Here is a 24535-nt window from a genome sequence, read left to right as displayed (position 1 = left end):
TCAGTATTATATTGCTGGCAGTTTTGCATAGGTGTCAGTAGGAGAGCTGCCTTCTGTCATGGACACAAGGGTGTCACATAGCGACCAAAGCAGAGTATCTTGAGAAATGCTGAAAGCTCATCTTATTCTGGTGCAAGATTTAAATTATTTCCTATTGTTTAATACTGTTCACCTCTATTTAACATGGATTGAGATCTATAAATTAGGAATTTAGTTATGATGTTTTTAGTTTGAAGAGAGACCAAATTAAGCAGAGATCTATGTAAGAATATATATGAAATACATTTGGTAGGATCTGTATAATGCCTGGGCACCCACCACCATTATCAACCAGCTTGGCTGTTTCATACATCAGATGGTAGGTTCGTCCTTGAATGGTGAAGAATTGCAAGATTCCTTTCTCAAATTTGATTGTAACTTAAGCCTTTTTTTTTATATACATGTAATTGTGATTGCACAGTGCACTAGATCACTGTTTCGTTAAAACCTTGTAGAGGTTTATTTATGGATCTGTTGACTAAACACAAGCACCCCAGCAATACTCAACTTTTTTGAGTAGTGTATTTCACATTCTGTTAGACAAGATGCACCAATACCATTTCTTCGGTTTACATGCATATACTTTCTCTGTAAGCTTTTTCAGTGTTAAACTTTCTGTTAGATTCCATACGTTAGGCCTGTGTAGTGGTAAGGCTAAATTTTTCAGTATCTATGAAATAGGTACTGAATTTTTTCAGTATGAAAATATTCTGAATTTTTCAGTATGAGCTGAGTTTGTTTATTCATTTTAATCTCGCTAATGCTGGTAACTGGCCAATGTAGCTTCATCCTTGCTTTAAACAAGAGGTGTCTAGTGGCTCTCCACACTACATTTGATTCCTTTCTACATTTGAGCTGCCCTTGCTTTCCATGCAAGGGGCTGTAACTGTAAATGGAGACTTATTTCCTCCAGGCTAATATTCATTCCCACAAAGATTTGTGGAGAACAAACTATATTTGTTTAAAACCAAAGGTTAATAGGTATCTGCCCAGATTTTATGATGAGGATATTTTCTCTGAGCATTCTTTTTTGTAAGTAAATATGTATGAGTATAGTTTAAAATTAACATACCTGCAGCATCCCAAGTTGCTGTTGCTACCTCCATAGGGAAAGCCCCAAAACTTGGATTTGGCTCTGAATTGCTGAAGCTGAACTTTGGTTAGGAGGTTATTTGGCTCAGAGTGAGTTTAATTTAGATAAGTAAATGATCCAGTACTCTTGACAGGTTTAGATCAGACCTGTGGCATCCTTGGAAACAGAGATCAAAATTCTCAGTCCTAACCATCTGTTTAGTGAGGAACAGCTGATGAAAACAAAGTTTTAGGCGCTGTTCTTACAACTGGGATTGCCTGGTAAATAGAGAGCTTTAATTAAGGCCAAACATTACTGGGTGAGACACAATCAGTTCGTGAGCGTCTGCAATCGCTTACAGCGACGGAAGGTGATCTCTCCAGCAGCACTTTAGGAGCCAGCCCTAGTGACAAGCATGGGTGCCCTCCACAGCCCTAAAAAGTGGGTGTGCTCTGTAGAGAACAGAAATACACTAGCAGCACATTTGTGAAAGTCTTTTGTTCTGTCATGAGCATATTTTTTGCCTTGCTTACCTTTTGTTTCAGGCAAGTATTAGGTGTTCAAGTATTGAAGACTTTCACGTACTGGAAAAGCTGTAGATAGTTTGCTTACAATGCAATAAGTAGCAAAGTGGTCTCTGTATTTGGTGGAAAGTGGTGTTTCATATAGCATTTTTATTTAGATTTAAATAGTTCCTGTGAGATTCAGGAATGAAAGGAAAGCAAAATCCCTGTTCAGAAAGTAAAAAAGTAAAGCCATCTTAATACCTTAGCCGAAGTTTCAATGTAGCTGGTTACTATAAAATCTCAAACCAATCATTATTAATTATCTGTCAATATGCTGCAATTTCATCCAGTGATTGTGCATTTTTATCAGATAGCTTGGAGTATCTTTATACATAGGATTATTTTCTGTTTATATTTTTTTTAAATTACAACATTTAATAAAAAATATTGTTGCAGTATATCACTGAATATGAAATGCCAGCTGCTCTATATTAACTTCTTTCCATTATAGTCATACACTATAACAATATTTATTTGTGCAAAGTTACAAATCCCTAATATATGAAAAGAGCTTTCCTGTTACTTTGGAAAATAAAAAAATGAAAAGCCTCCTTCTTGGCCTTTAAAAAGCAACTCCTTTTGTTTTTGTTTTCTTTCAACTTAAAAAAAAGTAGCAATTATAAATTTTTAGTAGTTTTTCCTTATTGATTTTTTTCCGTCCTTCTTGCAAAACAAAATATATGTAGCATGTAATTAAAAAATCTAGAGCTATGAAAACACAACACATGCTTTACAACAGCATGTGTCCTCAGGGTGTTTCTTTCAGATATTACAGATCAATGACAGCTTGAAAAATGCCCTGCATTTCACCTCCATACCCACATTGTATAACGGGTGGTAGAGGATATTGCTCTCTGCTGGTATTCTATAATGTACAATAGTAAAGAGTAAAATAAGAATAAAAGCAAAAATTTAATTACCACTATAATCACTTCTAGGTTAACAATTTGGATTTAAACATTAAAGCAAAATAACTAAAAGACTTCTTTATTTTTCAGTTGTTTGGTGCCCCTTTTAAGCACTGTTACTATCATACAAGTGGAACTTGCTTTTTTTAAAGGAGTTCTTGGTTAAACTCTGAAAAGAAGCCAGTGTTGATTCCTCTGCTTAAGTGCACATTTGTTTTATTTAATGTATTAGTCAAAGTTTTCCTTGGATATTGCAGCATGTGCAGCAAGACTTGCAGTATGTAATGTAAGGATGATATAATTCTGCATTCAGCATCCATTACATTTGTGATTTGGTGCTGGGAAATGTTGGAATGCTTGATTGTGCCAGAAACCGTGTTTAAACATAGGACCCAACTCACTGTGGACAGGACCTTTGGAGTTTATTATATCATGGAAATTTCATTTTGAAAGTTCATGCTTGACAGATATGCTGTGGATGGCTGATTACCTTTCCCTATGTAATCAACGGAAGATAAAGCAGGGAATAGTTTAATGCAGTTTATTTGTTTAGTACAAGATCATTGCCTGCTAGTTTTAGTCAGTTTTTCCTTTCGTTTCTAAGCTGTTCTCCCAGTGCTAATTTAACCATGTATTACTATTTTCTCTTGAGAAACTTTCCCTAAGCTGCAGCTGGTCTGTACAGCCACTAGAGGTCACACTTAGGAATTATTCACTGCCCCTCTCTTGTGTTCAAATGCTGCTTTTTACTGAAATAATTCAAAACTTGAAGAATGGAGGTGTGCATATTCTACATAATTGTAATGTCTGATAAATAAAATAGTGGTTAAAATTATTCCTTCAACACTTTCCTTTCCTTTCAAATGACAGAAACACAGAATGGGTCAGGCTGGACAGGACCACAGTGGGTCATCTGATCCAACCTCCCTGCTCAAGCAGGGTCACCCTAGAGCACATGGTACAGGATTGTGGCCAGATTATTCCTTAATATCTCCAGTAAGGGAGACTCCAGAACCTCTCTGGACTGTCTGTTCCAGTACTCAGTCACCTGCACAGTAAAGAAGTTCTTCCTCATATTCAGGTGGAACTTCCTGTGCATCAGTCTCTGCCCATTGCCTCTTGTCCTATTGCTTGGCACCACTGAGAAGAGCCTGGAAACATCCTCTGACACCCTCCCTTCAGATACTTATACTTTTATTCCTCTCCTTTCGAGGCTGAACAGGCCCAGCTCCCTCAGCCTTTCCTCATAAGAGAGATGCTCCAGTCCCTTCATGATCTTTGCTGCCCTCTGCTTGACCCGCTCCAGGAGCTCCAGGTCTCTCCTGTGCTAAAGTGCCCAGAACTGGACATAGCACTCCAGATGTGGCCTCACTAGGGCTCAGTAGAGGAGAATATTGTTGATGAATGTGACAAATAAATGACATTTTCAAAGGTATGCTTAGGTTATATAAGTTCCATTTCACTAAGTTCACTCCTGTGCATGTTTATTTCAAGAAATTTTATGGTTGTAGCATGTCTAGATTGGAAATATACATCAATATCACATGATGACTACAGATAAGAAAGCCATGTGCTACCTGAGTAAACAATTTTTACCTAATATCATGTATTCTCCACTGTCTTTAGTGACATTAGCTCAAATTTTTCTTTCTAATTCCATGGCCGTCCAAATCTTCTTTATTAAAATGGGGAATAAATCCTTCTTTTTCATTGAGTAAGAATATTGCTATATTGAATATATATTATTTTTACCTGGTAAAAAACTATGCAGCTGAGTTTAAGATGCATGCATGCAGTGTATGCTGCAATTTGGACTTAGCAGTATCAGTGTAAGCTTCCTTATGAACATGTGACAGACCAAGAACAAAACAGGCGTTCTTGAATCAAACACTTTCAGGAGCTTCTACAAGTAAGTCCTTATATCTGATCAATATTATTTTTGGTGGATACTTGGACAGAAGTGAACATTATAATTTTCTTTCCTTAGAGAAGCGTCAGTCTGCCAATTCTCATAAAATATTGTGTTATGTATTTATTGCATATTAAAACGTGCATTATATAAAGCTGTGATTATGTACTGAAAGATCTCGGGTTACTCTTGTTTCTGCTAATACTTTGTAAGGGTATTTCCTTCCTGGGTTATATCAGTCACTGAACTAGCACATGGTATCAGCTGTGAGACAAACTAAACTGTCACCTATCACTTCTTCCAGAACGGGCAGTGGAAGGTACATGTGGCTTATGAGCCCCTTTGTTTTACTAGAAATGCATCCTCGTGTTAAACAAAGCTGTATGGATTGTTTTCACAGAATGGGAAAGCAGAATAAATGAGCATTCTGACATAAAAGAGTATCAATATCACCCATCTTTAGGTTAAATCTGAAGGGATTAAATTAGGCACTGAAACTAAAGATGCTCTTTGCTGCACACCCACTTGTAGTAGGCTCCTCAATGGGAATTAGTTGCCTAAAGCTGAATACTGTGAGCAGTTTATTTGCTAACTCTGATCCAGTTTAGCAAGGGCATGTGGAATTGCTTGTGGTTTATGGTTATTTTTTTTAGCAGAAGAAAGGTCTGTGTCAAAAAATATACTGGAAGTCTTCACAAGAAGAGGCAGGGAATGTGCATTGCATAAACATTGCAGTGTCTGTTTTCTGGAGCACATCAGCTAAGACTTAATTCTGTGTTTTAAAGTCAGAAAGTGGACCAACAACACTAAAGAACTAAGTGCATTGAGAAGTATGATACTGATAAGGTAACATTCAATCCATACTTAAATTTATAGGGAATAGTTTTGTGTTTGAAGTGTGCCCTTTTTTGTTCATTAATATAGCAATTTTCTTTTCCTTTATTTTTTCTCCATTATCTAGGTGATAGATATAGGTTCTGGAAAAGGCTACCTGAGTTCATTTTTGTCCATGCAATATAACTTAAAAGTTTATGGCATTGACTCCTCAAGCTCCAACACGAATGGTGCTCATGAAAGAAACAGAAAACTGAAGAAACACTGGAGAGCATATCAGAGTCGAGGAAGAGAAAGCCTCAAAAGCCAGACTTTGGAAAAGGCAAATAACAGGCCAGTGGAAAGTAAAATTAAATATAAAACAATCAGTGAAGAGCTCTTAAATAATGCCAACAGTCTTCAAAATCAGGACCAAGTGATTCTCCAAGATTTAGTTCCTTCTTGTGGTTTCACAGAAATGGCTACACCTGCAACCAACACAGAAACTGAAGCTGATTTAGTGACTGGGACACAATCTCATGAGACCAAACTTTCTGAAGAGGTTCTTGCTATTCTAAATGTTCTTTCTGCTGATGCTGTAGAAGACTTTTCTTCATTTCATAATAACTGTGGGGAACTCTGTGAAGAGGAAAAAGTACAAAGAAAAATGACATCTCTCAAGACTAAAGCAAGAAAGTCAAGTGAATCAAACCTGTATTTTCCATTGACCTCTTGCATCACTGCAGAAACGGAACTCAATGACATCATAACAGATCTGGAGGTTATTTTACTCTAAATATTTACTGTATTTAGATTATCCATTGTCTTTATATTGCCATTTTCATATGTACATATTTGTTTTCATATGTATTTTCATATGTATATGAGTGTTCATAGAGTGCTGTCTCTGGTGTAAATGAATATTCTGGCCCAATAGTGGTTTTTAACCAGGTAGCAGAAGTATGTCTACCAGATAAAGATTGTTTTTCTGTTTTGATATATGTGTTGGGATTATTTTGAATCAGTCTTTAGAATTTATGAGGTAAATAATAATCAGCTGTCAAAGTTAACAGCATATTCAGTTATTTTACTGCTTTCATTATATAAAAAATCTAATTATTTTGGATTTATTGTTATTTACTACGTAGATGCATGTATTAAGCAGTGGAGTTTCAATTTTCCTGAAAGTTCTTATTTTTTCAAGTTACATATTTTTGTAATTTCAATCATACTGGGAAGGCATAGGAGAATTTATTGTATATAGTACTCAAGATGAAGAGTTTCTAAAGAATGATTTTGACTTTACAGAGTTACTTTAAGTTCATTTAGTAATTTACTAGCTGGCAGGGTTTGTGTATACACAAACAAGCCCAATTTCACCTGCCCAAAGACAGTGACGCAAGTCTAGATACTCTGTGGTTGTATCCTGAACTAACATAGATTGATTGAGTAGATGCATTCAGTCTTTTATGGAATGATAAGAACTTCTCTGTGGTCAGTAGTAACCAAAGTATTTTATTCCAGGGTGTAATTAATCTCGGATTCAAGACCGTATTGTGCTGATGGCCCCTATAACTTGAGCTATAAATGCAGCTGAGTATCTGAGAATATGTGGAGCAAGCTCATGTCTGTCTTCAAAAGACACCCTAAGCAGCAGGGTTTGTTGATGAAGCATATGCCTTTACATTTGCACAGCTGGATTTTGCATCCTCTTAGTGTGTAATTTGTACTGTGTTAAAGGTGGAAGAAATCCTATATCCCTGCCTTTCTTGATACAAAAAAAATACTGTCAGAGAAGGTGAAAGAGGAAAGCAGGAATTTTAGTGTTTTGCACATGCGTGCACTATGTAATACAGATGGGTGAGAAAATCAGATAAAATCAGAATGATTATAGAAAGGTATCTCAGCTGAGTGGCCCTGGCCTAATTTCTTGTTGAAAACCTGGAGAAGTGAAAGCTCTGGGGACACCTTATAGCATCTTCCAGTACCTAAATGGGACCTTACAAGAAGGCTGGAGAGAGAATTTTTTTAAGGGTCTGTGTTTTTTAAGGGTATAGGACAAGGGGGAATGGCTGTAAGATGAAGGAGGGTAGATTTAGATTAGATAGATATTAAAAAGAAATTCTTTACTGTGAGGTGATGAGACACTGGGACAAATTTCCCAAAGAAGTTGTGGATGCCCCATCCGTGGAAGTGTTCAAGGACAGCTTGGATGGGGCTTTGAGCAACCTGCTCTAGTGGGGCAGGATGGTTGGAACTAGGTGATCTTTAAGGTCCTTTCCAACCCAAATGATCCCATGACTTTTTGATTCTATGATTAATAAATATGTCTGAAATTCAAAGCAACACCATGTTTGCCACGTGGATTCCAACTAATAATGTCAGAAGGGAGCTGTGTTTATGAATGGTGAGAAGAGAAAGAATTTTCATGGAGAAATGGAGGGAAAAGGGAAGTTGCAGAAAAAAGGTAAGTAGGAAATAGAATGGACAGAAGAACAGAGTATCTGAAGCTGAAGTTCTCACTTTGTGCTGTGGAAGAAAATGCCCATTTGTTGTTGAATAGTAATGGGCATACTGTGAAACTGTCAGCACTGCAGTGTGGGAGATAACAAAGCCTGCTCTTCACCTTACACCTGTATTTAGGAAGTTGGTTTGATTTCAGCAACTCAAACTAGCAGAAATGCCTTAGATAGGTCCAGCCAGATTTACAGCAAGAAATATTTACTTAGAAGAGGAAGTAGCAGTGGCACTAATAACAAGAATAGGAAACCTAGGAAAGACATGAGAAAATGGCCTATGTCCAGTAAACATACAAATGTTCCCTTCCATGCAGCTGTTACTTAATAATCTTGAACTTCTGCTGAATCATGGCCAGTTTTCACCATATTTTCTTAGCACTGGTAAGCTTTGACTAGCTTTCGAGAGCAGCAGGAGTCCGCATGGAGTTGGGTATTTCTACGTTACGGCTCACTATTTGCACTGTTGTTTGGGTTTTGGAGTTTGTTTTTATTCGTGCTCTTTCAGTTGATGAAGGAGATAATTTATTGTTTCCTGTTTTTTTCTTCTTAGGACTGTATGATGGTGGGTCTACATACATGTGGAGATCTTGCTGCAAATACGCTACGAATTTTTACTGCCAAGCCTGAAATCAAAGCCGTTTGCAGTGTGGGCTGCTGCTACCATCTGTTGTCAGAACAGTTTGAAAACCAAGAAGGTAATTCTTTTGAGCTGAACTTGTGGCTGCCAGTTTGCATGTTGAGAGTATTATACCTTTTAATTAATAACCTCCTTGTGTTTGTTCCTTTCCAGTGGCTTATTTAGTACTGGTTTTAATTACTTTATGAAGGTCATTCACTCCCAGATACATTGTTACTTTTCTGTTATGCCAATATTCCTAATATATTTAGTGAAATTAGGGACACTAGTGCATAATGTTTTTATGTGGTTATGACTATGGCTGGTTTTATTCCAGTGATTCACTTATAAATGTATAGGCTCTTTTAGTCCTGTATGTTACCATCCTTTTGAAATGCTTTGTACCAGATTTTGTCCTTGGCTGTCTGCATGCAACATCCAATTATGTTGAGTTGGACATACACAACTATGAGCAGAATTAAGTTTTTGTAATATAAGGTAATACTCAAAAAAACTGTCATCTGGGTGCTGTGCTGGTCATTGCCAGTTTAGACCATCATGAAACAGTACATATGTAAGAGTTTTTCTTGGGGAGATAACCTGAAAATTATTTGGGGATTCAGAATATACACAAATTTTTCTAGAAATGCGGGGGGGGGATTCATTTTTGAGAGAAAGTTGGTATTTTTACTTGAAATTCTGCATAATGAAAAACATTTAAGGAGCTGGCTTTCCTGAGACAAGTGGTACATAGCTGAGCTGTCTAAATGAGCACCTGCCAGCATTCTAGGACCTGATCATCATATCAATCAAATCTGAGGAAGGGGAGGCTTGGCAAGGTGTACTTCAGCTCTTTCAGGGAACTTCACAGACACAAAGTCACGTGGGACCCAGGTATTGCTCTTTAAGAGTTAGCTGCTTAGGCAGTTATGGCACAGCTCCACACTGACCATGACACATGCTAGCTCTTGCTTGCTTTAATAATCTTTGCATGTTGTTTTTAATTTGCTCTGCAGCTATTTTAAGAGGTTTTTCAGTATGTTAGTCTTAGTAATTTCAAAATACTTCAGCTCACTCCAAAAACAGAGAAAATACAGTTGAAATTCCTAAGTTACAGAAATGCAGTTGGAGAAAAAGCATACAATTACTTTTACATCAGGGTTTTAAGAAATTAAGAACTTTCCAGGTACTTGTCATTAACCCTGAAATATTTGGTTGTTTCTTATTATTGCAAAGAGGACAGGGCTTCTTGTGCTAGCTATATAGGATTACTTTTTCCATACCAGTGCATAAACTCAGACACCACCAAAGGATCAGGTGTGGTAACTTTTCAAAGTTGAAACAGATATACATGCACGGTAATTACACATACTGCAGTCTCATAGCAGTATGGAAATGAAGTCAAATTGCGTGTTAGAATTTCTAGCTGTTTTTTCTCTGCTTGAAAGGACAAAAATTATTCTGAAAGGAGAACATTTGGACAGAACAAAAGGAAATTACAGTATTCTTTTCTGAGGAAAGAATACATATATTGTCGCAGTAATGCTTAAAAAATTATTTGTTTTTCCTGTTACTGTGAGGGTGCATATTCTAAAATGTATAATGCTGTTGTATTCCCCTACTAAATCATCTACTGTATGGCTTGTTCTTAAATGTGCAGTAGAGGGCTAAGAGAACAAGGACTGACAGTATCTAAGAGCTAAGATTTCTTCAAAGGGAAAATGGGAAAGAAGTCAGACTGTGTCTTGTGTCGGCATTTCCTGCGTATGGACTTCAAACTGACAAAGCATTCCAGAGGATGCTAGAGGACTCTAACTAATCAGATGGTATTGATCCAACAATTTACTTGTACAAGCAGTAAACAAACTCCTCTTGCAGCTGCTGGAAGCAAGTAGATTTTAATACTGCTTCCAAAATGGACCAAATCATAGCATTTAAGTAGCAAGTAGCTTCTGGAGGTCATGTGGGCCAGATGATGGCACAAGGCAGGGCCAATTTAGATCATGTCATTCAGGGCTTTGTCCATTCTTGCTTTGAATATGTCCAAGGGGCAGTAACTCAGCAGCCCATTTCAATGTTAGCCCTCACCATGAAGTTCTTTCCCTCATATCTATTCAGGATTTGCAGCTATTGTGCATTATCTATTGTCTTTTTCATTTTCCACTGCCAAGAATAGTCCAGCTTAATCTTTCTTGTTCCCTTTCCTATAGGTAGTTTAAAACAGCAGTTAGATCCCTTCTTGATTTTTTCTTGAATTTTTAGTCCTCTTGCCACCAATAAATTCATTTCAGTCAGTATGGTGGGCTGAAGAGCCCAAAGAAGCACTCCAGATACTCCCACAAGTGCTAAAAAGGGGGAATAAACACATGCCTTAATCTGCAGGCTTCACTGTCAAGCTTCAGATTACTATCAATTTTCTACTTATTTTAGAGTCCACCTGTCTGAGTCATATCTTTCCATTTTGTCTATAAAGATACTAGGGAAACCTTGCTGAAAGACTTCATAAAATCAAGCTAAACTATGACTCTGCTGTCCCCTAGTTCATGGAGCCAGTCACTGCATCACGGAAGGCAGTAGTTTGTCAATGCCTGATGAATTCCAGCCAGCTATTCTCAACCTTCCTCTTGTTCTTCGTGGGCCTGGGCATGGTTTCTAGGAAAATGTGCTCCATAAACTTATTGTGACTAACTGAGCTTATTCAGGTGAAGATGAGTGTGGTGTTTGCCTTTCTCCTGCAACCAGGAACTTCCCCTGATGGACATGACCTGTCAAAGATGATAGAGTATGGTCTTCATGTGACACCAGTGAGTTACGTGATCAGAATTCCAGATGCGAAATGCATCCCATCTGGCCACATGCAGTTGTGTTTTCCAGTTGGCTTGTGTGGTACTTTAGCCAATATCATCTGTACTGTTGCTTGCCCAGGCGCTGACACTAAACTCAGGAAAGCTACTGGCCAATCTAGTCATGAATCAGAGCTTGCAGAAGCTTTATGTGAAGAGACTAGTTTGAATATTAGGAAGCAGGTTTAGAGCTACATCTCTGCAGTGATGGACAGATCTTCCTAAGAAGCAAAGAGAATTGGGCAGAATTTGCTGCAACACAGGAAATTACTCACTCATTTGAAATCATCCAGTGAGCAAGGGCTTGCCTGCAAGGACACAGTGGGAAGTTCTGTTATAAAGAATTCTGTAGATATTTTATCTTGACTGAGTAGCGTCAAAGTTTTTAAAAATATGTTTTAAAAATGTCATTTGTCCTCTTTGAAGCTTTTTTATTTTCTTGAGGTGCACACCCTTAAAGTCAAGGTTGTGGCAAGTCCACCTCAAAGCTCTTGCCCTCAAAGTAGCACATCTTCCATCTTTGCTGTTTTTTTAATGTAAACTTAGAGGGTTGTTCTCATAAGCACAGTTGAAGCAGATGAGCCAGCTCACAGAGGAGCTGCAGTGCACTGCTGGTTGCCATAACTTGGTATGGCTGGGCAGTATGTTCTTTGGCACTTAAGATTTAATACCACGATCAGTCTTGTTTGGCCAGTGAAAAATTGCTTTTTCACTTCATGTTAATTGGAATTAACTGATATTCAAAGGAATAAAATTTAGCTGTTATTATGCCTAACACAGTGTTTATAAGTTTGAGTCGTTGAGTTGACAAAAATCAACAAAATGTTACTATGGTATTTTTGTTGGGCTACTGAATCACCTTGGTTATCACAAGTTTGAGATTTTTTTGTTTCTGAGGTGACTTCGGGGAATAATGCATTGCATTTCTCACATACTCTAAAAATAGTACAGATACTGCAAGTTTGGCTGATTCAGTTTGCTGTTGGACCTGCTGTGAATACTTTGGGAGCATTTCTGCTGAAAGTAGGTGCCAGCAGTCACAATCTTGAATAATAATGCAATCAGTATATAGTGTCCTTCTATGTGTCTGTAAATAAGCTGAATTAATCTGGGAATTTTTGTAATGGGACCACATTTCCAGTTATGCTGGGAATAATTTTGACCTGTTAAGATCATGAAATCCTGTACTTTGATTTATTAGTAGCTAAAACAACCAAGAGTTACTGTGTAATGTCAAATTTCAACTCAATTTTAAAAAGTTGAAGCCAATGTCTTTTAACACCTGTCTTTAAATTTCACTGCTGTTATAAGCAGTATGAAATTCTAAGTTTCAGTTAATAAGGAATAATATGACAGCTCTTGGAAAATTCTAAGTAGTTTTACTTTGGCTCTCTCTAAGGAGAATTGTCTGTTTATACAGATATTCTTGTATGGATAAAATATACATAGCCATTAGTATAATTGATTCCTTTGGGGGTTTTCTTCTCTGTTACTGCATTGGATAGTCAATTACATCAGAGTAGAAAGGATTTTACTATTTATTAGAGACATTTTACATAAACCTATTTACATAGTGAGCCATAGTGTCAGTTTTTCTGGAGAAAAAATCAGTTCGCTAATGATTTTTAGGGTAAAACAAACGCTGTTCCTCTGTTCAGGAGATATTCTTAGGAATTTTGGGAGCTGTGTTATCTTACATTCAGCTAATAAGTTTTTGGGGCAATGTACCAGCTGGACTATGATTATCTCTTAACAGACCAGAATGGCAAATTTAAGGCATTTTAAAAAAGATTTTACTTTCCTTGAAAAGGAATTTGGGTTTCTGTATTTTGATTCTCTTATTTCCATCCTCCATACCACCAAATACATCAGTATCAGTCTAGAAACCAGTGAAATTCTTCAATATTATATCCTCTGTTTTGAGGAAAAAACACATGAATGTTGCTTTTGCTCTGGAGCTACTGTTAAGACCAACCACAGAAACGGGGTAACTGAGGTTCTTTTTAATATATCCCTTGGTGGGGATTGGAGTGAAACAAATGACAGGTGTGTGTATGTATGTGTGCGTATATATATAAATATATACGTATAAAATATATATATATAGGTATGTATATTTTAGAAGAATTTGGTTGCAATGGAAAGGAGGTATGTAGCCATTTTGGTTATTATCTATAGTAATATGACAATATGAAAGTATGAAAATATCACTTAAGAAATTATATAAGGAGGAGAAAGGAAGGGTAAGAGTAGTTAGCAGAGAGGAAAGATATCCCCACCCGTGTATCCAGTGATGACACTTGATTGTTGCACTTCAGATATCCATTGGTTGAAGCAATGGTCACAGTCTTGATCCATCAGGGGTGGGGGAAGCCATGAAACGAACACTTCAAGGGTTAATGTACACTCAGATTCAGGTGGGAATGCACAGGTACCTCCCCTGCTGGGGGAAGTTTTAACACTTTGGATCATGTGCAGTCCTCAGCATATGTGGTCACAGATCTAAGCCTGACAGAGTTCAAGAAGTGTTCGGGCAATGCTCTCAGGCACATGATGTGATCCTTGAGGATGGTGCTTTGCAGGGCTAAGAGGTGATCTCGATGATCCTTTGGGTCCCTTCCAACTCAGCATATTCTGTGACTCTGTAATTTGAAATATGAGATAGGTGTAGTTGTATAGATACTTTCGGTGATAGCTATCTGATAGAAGCTCTTTTTGAGGTTGGCTTGAGTACTACAAATCATAAACTCCAGATTTTCTAAGGGTTTCCAAAGCCAGGTCACTGCTGGGCAGAGGAATTCTAAAGCCCTCCAGGAAGCTGTGGAAAGTAGCTTCTCAATAAGGCAGTCTGGAAGAAGCCAGCAAAGCTTTTGCAGAATAAACTTTGACTATTAAAAGCGATTAAACATAATTAAGGGAACCAAAAGGGTTGCAAAGGGTAGTCAAAATTCACATACAGAATTTTATCAGACTTGTGAAACCTGGAAAAGCTTTGAGTAAGGTGGATTCAGAGGACAAAAATTCTGAAACTGAATTATCTAAAGGATTCCTTACACAAACATAATGGCTTCATATCACTCTGTTCCACTGAAATATGAAAGATTACTCACTGTTTCAGGGTATTAGTGTACAGATGATTTATGTGTTGCCTAGGTATATTTTCAAAGATATTCCACAGCCAATGTCTTAAAATAGCTACCACTGATACCATGGCAACACAGGAAAACACTTCCAAGCAACAGATCAAAAAGCTTAATTTCCTTCCCAAGGCATCTTTAGATATTGCTGCATAGGGAACATTTCCATGAATTTGTGACACAGCTAACTAGTCACTAAACCCCAGATGTTTTCTATAAAAATTGATTCTGAAAAAAATATGAAACTTGAAAAAGTATTAACTAGGTAAGTTTTACAGATGTTAAATGAAAGTATTACCTATTGAAGTTATTATGGTATTTTTCATTAATAATTGTAGCACAAATATATTAAAACCTGGAACCATCTTATATCTGTATTTTTTTCAGTGTGTACAGAGTATGAGGTTAGAATTGAGAATGCCAAATTTTTAATGCACAGTAGTGAAAACATACTCTAGGTTTGGGTTTTGGAAATTATTTTGGTGACAACTGATTCTATTTCCTGGAATAAGAAAACATTTTTCTTCCCGGCTGCCCCCTGCTTCCCTCATCAAAATCCTGCTTAGTCAGGGGACATTTTTTGAAAAATACAAATTCAAGGAACAGTGAATTATATGGCCAGGGAAGATTTAGTCTTTCCCATGAAGGAAAAAGGCAGTTTAGTATTTTATCTATTTTGTTTGGAATAAGAGAAGTAGACTGAAAATCTACAATGTTGTGCAAGATAGAGGCTATGGAGGACCTGGAAGAGGTTAGTTGTGTTTTAGTACTACTTTGATGAAGTTCACAATATATATACAAAGTAGGATGTATGGGAAAAATATTGAGGAAGGTAATAAAAGTTAATTTCCACTGAAAAATCCCAGAAGAAAAAATGCCATTTTGATCCATTGAATTACATCATCAGCCAAAAGCAGCCATTAGGTTTAGGGCTGGGATTCAGAGAGCCACAAAGCCTACAGCTCCAGGGACACCAGGGCTGGAAGCGGCATGCCAAGGGGAACCTGACGCTGCACCAACATTGCTGCCTCCACACCTTTCTGATCTGGGTCTTTCTGATCCCATGGAACTCAAATCAGGCTCCCAGTAACAGTAAAGCCCATTGGTCCTGTTGTTTTATAAAGACCATATTTTACCTTAAAGCTTTTTACTTTAAAATTTGAATATTAGCACACTAAAAATTGTAGTATTACTCTTAGGGATGAAAATCTATGGATGGCCTAGAATTAAAGGTATCGGAGGAGCTTGTCCCATTCTCTCGAACTTCCTTGTCATCATTTATGCACATACAAAATTAGCAGCTGTGGAAAGGATTTTACCTTTATCTTATTTGTACTGCCTTATATTTTTTCTATAAATACCATATCAATTTTAAAAATGCTGATGTTTTGTTGCGATATTTGCAGCATTTTATTTAATGCGTGATTTGGTCTTTTTTAGAAGTTAGCTTAGAGGTAAAGTCCTTGCTATTTAACTAATCTCTTCTGATATTAAACACCAGTATAGCTTCAGCTCAGCTCATCAAATGATTACCTGAAACTCCCCATTTTGTTAACTGTTCATAGGAGGAATTCTGATTGGCTACTCTATACTGAATTATAACGTGATTGCTTCAGGCACTGTTGAACACTTCAGCTGTTTACTGTGAAATGTTCCATGGAATACCTGTACTTAAAATGTTTCTTGAATATTTTTTGAGATTTATACAGTTTAGAACACCTGTTGTGTTGTTAGATAAAAGCACAGTAAGGTATTTAGTGAGCTATATAATAGTAAGTATATCTGAAAATAGTTGCAGGCATTAAAAGAATTTCTAGTTTTTTAAATTGTAGCTTACAAATACATGAACTTAATAGCAATATATTCATCCTAAAATTTTTGTAAGTGTGCTTGAGAGCAGACTGGATGTGGAAAAATAAATAGTACTTACAGCAATATTGTAGATGTGTGATCAACTTTTGATATACACAAAAAAATTCTTTCTAATTTAAAACATTCATTTCCCTCTCTTTTTCTCCTACTTCATGGTTTCAATAATTTAAATGAAGATGGTGCTTTGCCTGATAATCTTCTTCAAAGGTGTCATAGTTTCCTCAGAGTTATGCATGAGTACAGTGCCACTGAGATTGTAGCTGACAGGATTGTAACTTTAACTTGAATGAATGATTAGTTTGCCTAGAGGACAGGGTATAAATTAGAAGGGATTTGCTTGAAGACATCAAGGATTTCATCTTTCTAACTCAGTTTGCAAATTTTTTTTTTAAATATTTTAACATATATATTAGAAAGACATATTAGTGAGAGTCATACAATAGGGAACCATGTTAGTCATTGTTTTCTTTGCAAAATAAATATACTTAATAAGTTTTTATTGCCATCTCTGCAGTAGAAATAACCATGTGTTCCATGTATTCTAGAATTAGACTTGAAGTTAATTCATATTTTAGAGCTTGTCATGAGGCACTTACAAATTCTTAGTACATTTCCAGTGCTGCAAACAATTGCAATGTTTTGTCAAATTTCATATTTATTGCTAAAGAATTTTCTTTCTCGTTCTGTTAATAATCCATAATTAAAATCCTGTTCTTAAATCACAGGCCCCAAAACAGTATTCAGCCCCTAAGAGCCTCTGGCATTCCTCAGGGCTAAAAGGAGAGCAGAGCGTGAGGTTGCCTGCAGAGGATTCGTGCCTGCTTGCTGTTACTCTTTAATGATCAGCTGAGACTGGGCACTAGTCCCAGAAAGCCAAAGGCTGTCATGGGTAGGAGGAGGGTTCTTCACAGTTTTTTCTTTTTCTTTGCTTAACTTTTATGGAATGAACTTCACTTACATGTATTTATCTCAGGCTGTGGGTAAATTTTCTGCTGTCCTTTTTAACCCCATTACATGATGTATTCTGAAATGTGCCCCAGTCACCTTCCTGTGCTAAAAAGCCAGAGTCTCAGCCAATTTGTGGGGTTTTTTTTAAGAAAGTAGTAATTCTTATTCACCATTTTAAAAGATCAGCTGACAAATGTGCTAATGAAAACTCTAAACATTTAGAGTTTGTGTACATTTAGAACTGAATATTAAGAACATCCATAAAGTAATCTCTGTGCTTCAGTTTTCCCACATTTGCATTTGTGTTAAACATGGAGAATTGTGTTGTTATTCAAAATATAAATGATACTGAAACTGAGCACAGATTGTGATGCAAATGCTTCTTGGTATTTTGAAGAAACAGCAAGAGCCTTTGCAGCTGCTCTTTTCTGGAAAACAAACATTCTGCCTCACAGCAGAATGGTCTTTCAGAACTGGAATAAACAAATACACATTGTTCTGTGTGATGTTTAAAAGATGGTTTTGATAGAATAAGAAGACAATGAGAAGTGGTACTGAAGTCCTGCTGCATGGAACGACTGCCTGGCCTACATCTTGTGATTCATGGCATAGGCATAGATTGTCATGAGTATTTGCAAACTTTTCTCTTGTCCCTTTGACTGCTTTTTCAGTGTATTTATGTAAAGGACACTCACTTAAAATTGTTTTGGAAAGTGTGAAATTACCAGAAATTCAGCATAAACCAAAAACATCTGTTACAGGGAAAACACTTTTTTTGTAGCACCACCGCAAGTTTTGGTACTGGATGAGAACAGTTAAGTGTTTCTGCTACATTACCTACTGTTCATCTTGCTCAATCCTTTGTGTATTCTGTAAATAAGAGGAAAAGCTGTGTCTTTTTTTTTCCCCTCCATATTGCAGAATGCCACGACCAAGTGTGGGGATTTCCCATGTGTCAGTACTTGAAGGACAAAGGCTGGTGCTGTGGTCGCAATGCCAGGATGTCAGCATGCTTGGTATGATTCCCCTTCCTTTCTTTTTCCTGCTGAGAGCTTTGTCCAGATGTTTCAGAATTCATTGTTCTTGGCTTCCAATCCTAAAGCCATGACTTTAATCCAAGAATCTACAGAATAACATCATTAATGTTGTGAGCATGATGAATTATATCTAAAAAAAATAGTATTGACCTTCCAGCTTTATATATTTTATACTTGCTGAAGGCATGAAAAAATGAGTATTGATAGAAATGTATTTTAAGAGTGGACAGAAAGGCCAAAACTTTGCTGAAACCTAAAAAAGGTAACCCCTCAAGATAATAGTTCTTGGCCAAGGACTGAGGGGGAAACAAGGTAATTGTAGAAGGATTGCAATCAGTAACTCCCCCAATGCCTTCATGATTCATAATATTGAATGTTCTGGCTGTTTAAAACCTGAACAACCTTGCCTATTCCAAAAACTAGAGGAGCTCTAAAATCCATGTGCCTTAAGAGTCTGGAAATGTTTTTTTAACATTGCACCAAGAGCTGAAGTACTTTTAGGGACTTAGCCTCATCAACATAGGATGATGGGCTGTTGTCTAATTTGAAAAAACAGGTAGGTACTGAAAATTTTGACCACTCTTTCAGTTAGAAGACCACTATTCCTTCCCTCTATTAATTTTTAATTTTTGGTATCCAGATAAATCACATCAGGTTCTGTCTAGGCTCTGCTGCTAGCTTTGTACCTCTGTTACAGAGAAGAGCATAGACTAAAGACTCAGTGTAGACTAATGTATTGAGGTTATGTAAACTTAAACTACCACGATAATTAAATGCTATCAGGAGAAAATATAGGAGGACAGTTGTTTAGTATCCATAAGGCTTAAATGTGTTACCCTTGGCAAAGTAAAAGAAAAGAATTGTTCATTTTAGAGATGTAGCTGTAAAACTTAGCACAAGAAAAGTGCTTTCTAAAGGGATTTGCCTTTTCTCTTTTTCTTGTCAGTGTCATACAATACCAGTCCTTCCTCAGCTGACACATTAGCTGTTTCCTCTCCTCTTCCATTTCTTTTGGAAAGAAAAAGGTTGGGCTGTTTTTCAACAATAGTAGGAAGATAAATTTTATAAGCAAATGACCCCCAAGAGAGTACTGATCGTGCTATATATATCTATTTTAGATGTCTCAGAAATCACAGAAATTTGGCAATTAAAAACCTGTTGTTTGAATATTCACAAAAGGCAGAGTTCTCCTGTGTAATTAGATACTTCTACTGTTATGTCTGTAATTCTCTATATGCATTTTTCGTGACTGGCATTTTCCTTGCCGTGTAGGAGGTACAAGGGAGCCAGCACAGAGCCACTAAGCACCCACATTTCTAGGGCTAATGGCTGGTTAGCAGAAAGTCTGCTGAGCAATGATACTCAGAATTCAAACTGGTTGAAGTGCCAAGTGCCAGAGGTATTGGGCAAGAGTTCCAGTTTCAGACCCTTACAATACGCGTTGGAACCCGTATCCATCTCCTCGGCAGCAGCAGGTAGATGCTGCTATGAGAGCTTACACAGCAAAGGGCAAACCTGATAGCTGGCCAGAGCCATGAATGGAGGAGTGGCAACTACACTGACTGCGTTTGAAGAGCAGTCAGAAATACAAGATTAGTTCTACAACAAGGAGAAGGAAGACTGGGTGATTGTGTAACAAGCAGTCTTATTTACTGTAGTGAAGTTTGGGGACTAAAGGTGACGACGATCTGTAAGTGGCGAGGCATTTTTGGTTTGCTACCTAATTTGATATCATATCAGATAATCAGATACTGAGGTTTTGTCTTCATTTCTACTGTGATCTTTAATGCTCTATTGAAATTTTTGTAGGCACGCTATCTTTTCAACTGTGAAAGAATATTCCACGCTTCTGGTTATTTGTCATTCTTTGTCACTATGAATCATAAAAATCAAGTAGTCTCACACCTACATCAGCATTTATAATGCAAAGAATCTAGTGAAAAAAATGCAACAGTATTTTAAACTGCAGTCTCTCTGAAGTTACTTTACTTGACTCTATATCAGCAGTTCAATTTTTCTGAGTACTAGTGATTGAAACTAGTATTGTCCATAGAGCTAGTATTTACTTTAAAATAATTAAATATGAAAAATGAATTATTTGTATTTCAGTAGGACTAGATTCAAGAAAAATGCATTTGTTTTTAGCACATTCACAGAAAGTAATCCTTTGAAATTCCTATACAATACAAAGAAAAACAAGCAAATTTTCCATGTATCTGTTTCCACACAGTTGGATGTCATTGCTTCTCCTATAAATAAACCAAAATAACAGGAGTAGCTGCTTATGAGTGTCTAAAGGTATTAACACTTTAAAGTGTGCAAGCTCATGTTATGTCACACCACTAATCTTTTAAAATGTCGTCTCCTCTGGCTTTTATACAATGTGTTTATAAAATGTTATGATAAAGAATAAACATATCAGCAATTTAATTCCTTGACTCTTAAAGGCTTTGGAGCGAGTTGCAGTTGGCCAAATGGTAAGTAATATTGTTTATTTTAGCCATTCTAAGATAAAATGTGTTTTCCCCCCTTGAATGTTCATAATCCGTGGCCTTTTATTGAACTTCTGCATATCTGGAATCTGAAATACTGGCCTACACTGTGTCAAATCCTGATAGATACCATGTGTCATCATGAAATTGCATTTTTATTGCTGTGGTTGTACTTAGTGAATCTGTTTTCTTTTGACAATTAAGAGTCTGAGAAAAAAAAAGCACAGCTTAAAATTTAAGGCATTAAACTACCCTTCCTAACATCCTTTGCTATCTTTCAGCTAATACATAAATTCAGTGCAGATGTCTTTCTGATATCCCTGGTTTGGATCACTCTATCCCAATGTTTTATCAACTAATGTAAAAATAGGCATTGTTATGACAAAAGCTTGAACCTGTTAGAAACATTATCATTCTCATTTTTAATCCCTGTATATTTTTTCCCTGTGAATATTTTGAATTATTGTTGTGCAAGTTATCCTTAAGGCATGGTGGGCACCAACTGTGCAGGTATTTAAAAAGGGAAAGCTGAGAGACTTCTTTCCATATTCAGTAAGCCCACTGACCCCAGTAGTCTTTTTCTCTGAATTTTTAATTGTCAATCATGAACTATTTTTATGCAAACAGATTTTCCATAGACAAATATGTGAAATTTTCAGTATTTTTTTTTTACATTAGTACTTTCTGCATGGTTCATACTACAGTCTAAGCACAGATGATTCAGCTAGGGAATTGCTCCTTTTGTCTTTTAAACAACTTAGATAATTGTTATTTATTTTGCATATTAGCATTCGGATCGTGAACAGTGTGTTTTATGGTTATGTTAGAATCTAACTCAAAACCAGAATTTTAACTGGATGCAGGAACATTAATAAATTGTCCTCTTAAATCTGGTATGACTGATCATAAAGTATACAACTCAATAAATAGTGAAGGAAGCCAATACTGGTTTTGTTACTCTGATCTTAATTTCAGTGCCAATTTTAAATCCTTGCTGTTCTAAAATTTTTTGCAGCTGCCTACGGAATCATTGTTTTATCGAGCTGTTCTTCAGGTTATTATAGAAGAAATTTATGGTGTCACCAAAAGGTAGGAAGCTCTGAATTCACAGAATACCAACCAAAGATTGATCTGATTCTCTTCCACTTCTGTGTTGTAGAGAAAGTAGGTTTTGGAAGGCAGAAGGATGTAGGAATCAGTCTCATCTGGTTGTATATACACATCAGTATTAAAATGCAAGATAGATTTGCTCATCCTAAATCCACATCACAAAAGTATTGCCCTTGCTTTACCTGTAGCTGAAATAGGCCCTCTTTGGTACTGGGTACATGGGTAAAGCACATCTTCACCTGAGGATACTCAGCAAATGCACTAAAACATTAACGCAGTCTTGGGCTGCCCTGTCATGCAGAGGTCCTTTGAGCTTTGATACTGCAGAAGGAAAAATACATTTTCATTTGTCCTGAGAAAAACTGCTGACAGCTCAATGGCCACCATGGCTGTAAAGAGCTACTCACTGCCTGTGCCTACACTGGCAAGTGCTGCTTTCTTGTAGGAATGGGATTTGGAGAGCTGCTGCTGAGGACCTGACATCTGCATTATACTCCTTTGTGGTTGCAGATTTTATGATAAGATTATATCTTGTTCTGTGGGATGTATGCCTGTTAGCACTTGGAGCACATCCAGAAGCACACCTTCCAGTTTAATTTAGTTTGAAAATTACCCATTTTTTTGAGGTCTGATAATATTCCACAGTGTGAACCAAGGCATGAGAGGTGGGGAAAACCAGAAAATTCACTTCAGAAGTATACTCCTGATCTAAAATAAGTGTTAATGCAGATACCCTCAAAACTTTTGCTAGATGTAGTGTCAGCTTACCCATCAGAAGGTCAAATTCCTGAAAGAAGAAAGGCTTCTTTATTTTAAAATTGCATAAAATATCACACAAAAAGTCATGGCTGCTAAATTGTAAAGAGAAGAAAAAGTCTGAGGTAGACTTTTCATTTTTTGAAGGAAGTATAATTTGGAGGAAGTAATTAAGATGATACTTTTGAAATTAATTCAATGGCTGCCTTGGGAAGACCTCTCTCACACCCATTGGTTTTTTTTTCTGAGCGTGGTGTTAAATGCCCATCTTCCTAGAAATGATGTAACAGCATAATCATTAACTGATTTTCAGACTGCATCAGCCTAAATGTTTAGGTGCATCTTAATATTAAGTATGACAACAGAAATTATTTTCAGTGAGTGAGGGACCTTGACAGCTAAGCAGAATTAGAATTGCCACTTGAGTGAAATCTTTCTGTTGACCTCAGATGTTAGTTCTAGATTTTAGGTAAGGAGATAGGTTTTTACTAAGAATAAAGAGGGGGAGAAGTTTTAAACTAAGATAACTTCTGTCCAGATTTTTACTGAGAGGGTGGGTGGAACGTGTATTTCTTGTTAAGTAATTCAGTAGCTGAAAATTCTGTACCTGAAAATTTAACTCCTACACTGCACATCTGGAAGAGGAATAACATTAGACTCAGTTAAGAAAGTGAATTCAGACTAAAAAAATCTTTGTGTGTTGTTTCTCCAAGATATTTTAAACACAGAGAAGAGAACAAATACGAGTGGTCTTCTAGGATTCATTCTTCCTATATGTTTATTTAAGTTTTTGTGCACTATTTTAACGTATTTTTTGAAACAACCCACATTTTTGGCTGGCTTGAAATGCAAGCTGTTGAGTTGTGAACAGACAGAATTATGGCATCGTTTAGTGAAATAAAAGTTGCAAGGATAAGAACACAAGGTAGCAAGCAAAAGTGGCATTTGCTTAGTCCAGTGTTTGTGTTAAATAAATTACAGCCGCATTATAGTAGATTATGGAAGTATTATAGAAGTATAGAAGGAAGTCTCTGTCAATGGGAATAAGAATTTTGTCATTCATATAGGGAAATAAAAGTAGTGAAGAAATTAAAAAGAACCTTCAGCTATATCTCAAATTTTTAGGTAAAATAATAACCTTGTTATTACCATAATACAGTTGCTGTGTCTAGCAAGTATTAGCTAGATTGTTTTAAGTGGAAGGGGGAAAAAGGGAAGTTGTTATTACTAACTTGGCAGTAGTAGCCATCCAACTGATTTATTTCTCCTCTTCAAAATATCTGAATTTCTGTTGTTGGATGTATAAAAGCCTACACCTCGGTACTGTATTTGCAGTGATCGACATGTTGGAAAAACCTTCTCCAAATCATCCTCCTTCATAGATTATGTCAGAAGGTCTCTGAAAAAGCTGGAACTGGATGATTCAAAGGTGAGTCACTAATTAGAGACTATATGAAATTGTTATATCCATATTAGTTCTTAAAGTCAGCACCACAATGCAATGTTTAAGCCATTGAGTTGATTTATGTTGTATATTGCTGTATGAATAATATATTTGAAGACCTAATGCCTTTAAATTAGTAAATGTTAAGGAAATATATTAAGATTTTAAATAACTCGGAGAAAAATAAAGTAAATATAGAGATTTAAAATATTTTTGAGATTTTATTTATGTTCTTGAGTATCTTGTCTTAGTCCTACAACTGCTCAATTGGTCAACAGATGGCAACATAGCATTAGGCATGACTGTGTGAAGATCACAACCATGTTGTGAGAACAAGTTGTGCAAAAGCGACACTAGGGAGTACTAGACAGATTGCTAACAAATTAAGTACAATCAAAGGAAAAGCGGGAGTGGCAAGCATGTAAAATATTTAAGGTAAATGTTGTTGTAGTCT

The 24535-nt window shown here is 36.6% G+C and overlaps 1 protein-coding gene across 4 annotated transcripts in view; it reads left to right on the top strand.

The window, feature by feature from the left end:
• Window positions 1-24535, top strand: part of METTL25 (methyltransferase like 25) — a 53268-nt gene that overhangs the window by 10085 nt on the left and 18648 nt on the right. For 3 of the 4 annotated variants that reach the window (XM_048300236.1, XM_048300234.1, XM_048300237.1), the window contains exons 4-9: window positions 5456-6088; window positions 8377-8521; window positions 18164-18258; window positions 20727-20756; window positions 21787-21860; window positions 23973-24066. In XM_048300236.1, coding sequence (XP_048156193.1) covers window positions 5456-6088; window positions 8377-8521; window positions 18164-18258; window positions 20727-20756; window positions 21787-21860; window positions 23973-24066 — 1071 coding nt within the window. The remainder of the gene's footprint in view (window positions 1-5455; window positions 6089-8376; window positions 8522-18163; window positions 18259-20726; window positions 20757-21786; window positions 21861-23972; window positions 24067-24535) is intronic. The other variant, XM_048300235.1, reaches the window with a different exon arrangement.

The sequence above is a fragment of the Corvus hawaiiensis genome, chromosome 4 (genome assembly GCF_020740725.1).
Source record: "Corvus hawaiiensis isolate bCorHaw1 chromosome 4, bCorHaw1.pri.cur, whole genome shotgun sequence".
In the NCBI taxonomy this organism is placed as follows: Eukaryota; Metazoa; Chordata; class Aves; order Passeriformes; family Corvidae; genus Corvus; species Corvus hawaiiensis.
Note: the sequence above shows the minus strand (reverse complement) of the source record. Positions and strands in the feature narration are given on the sequence as shown.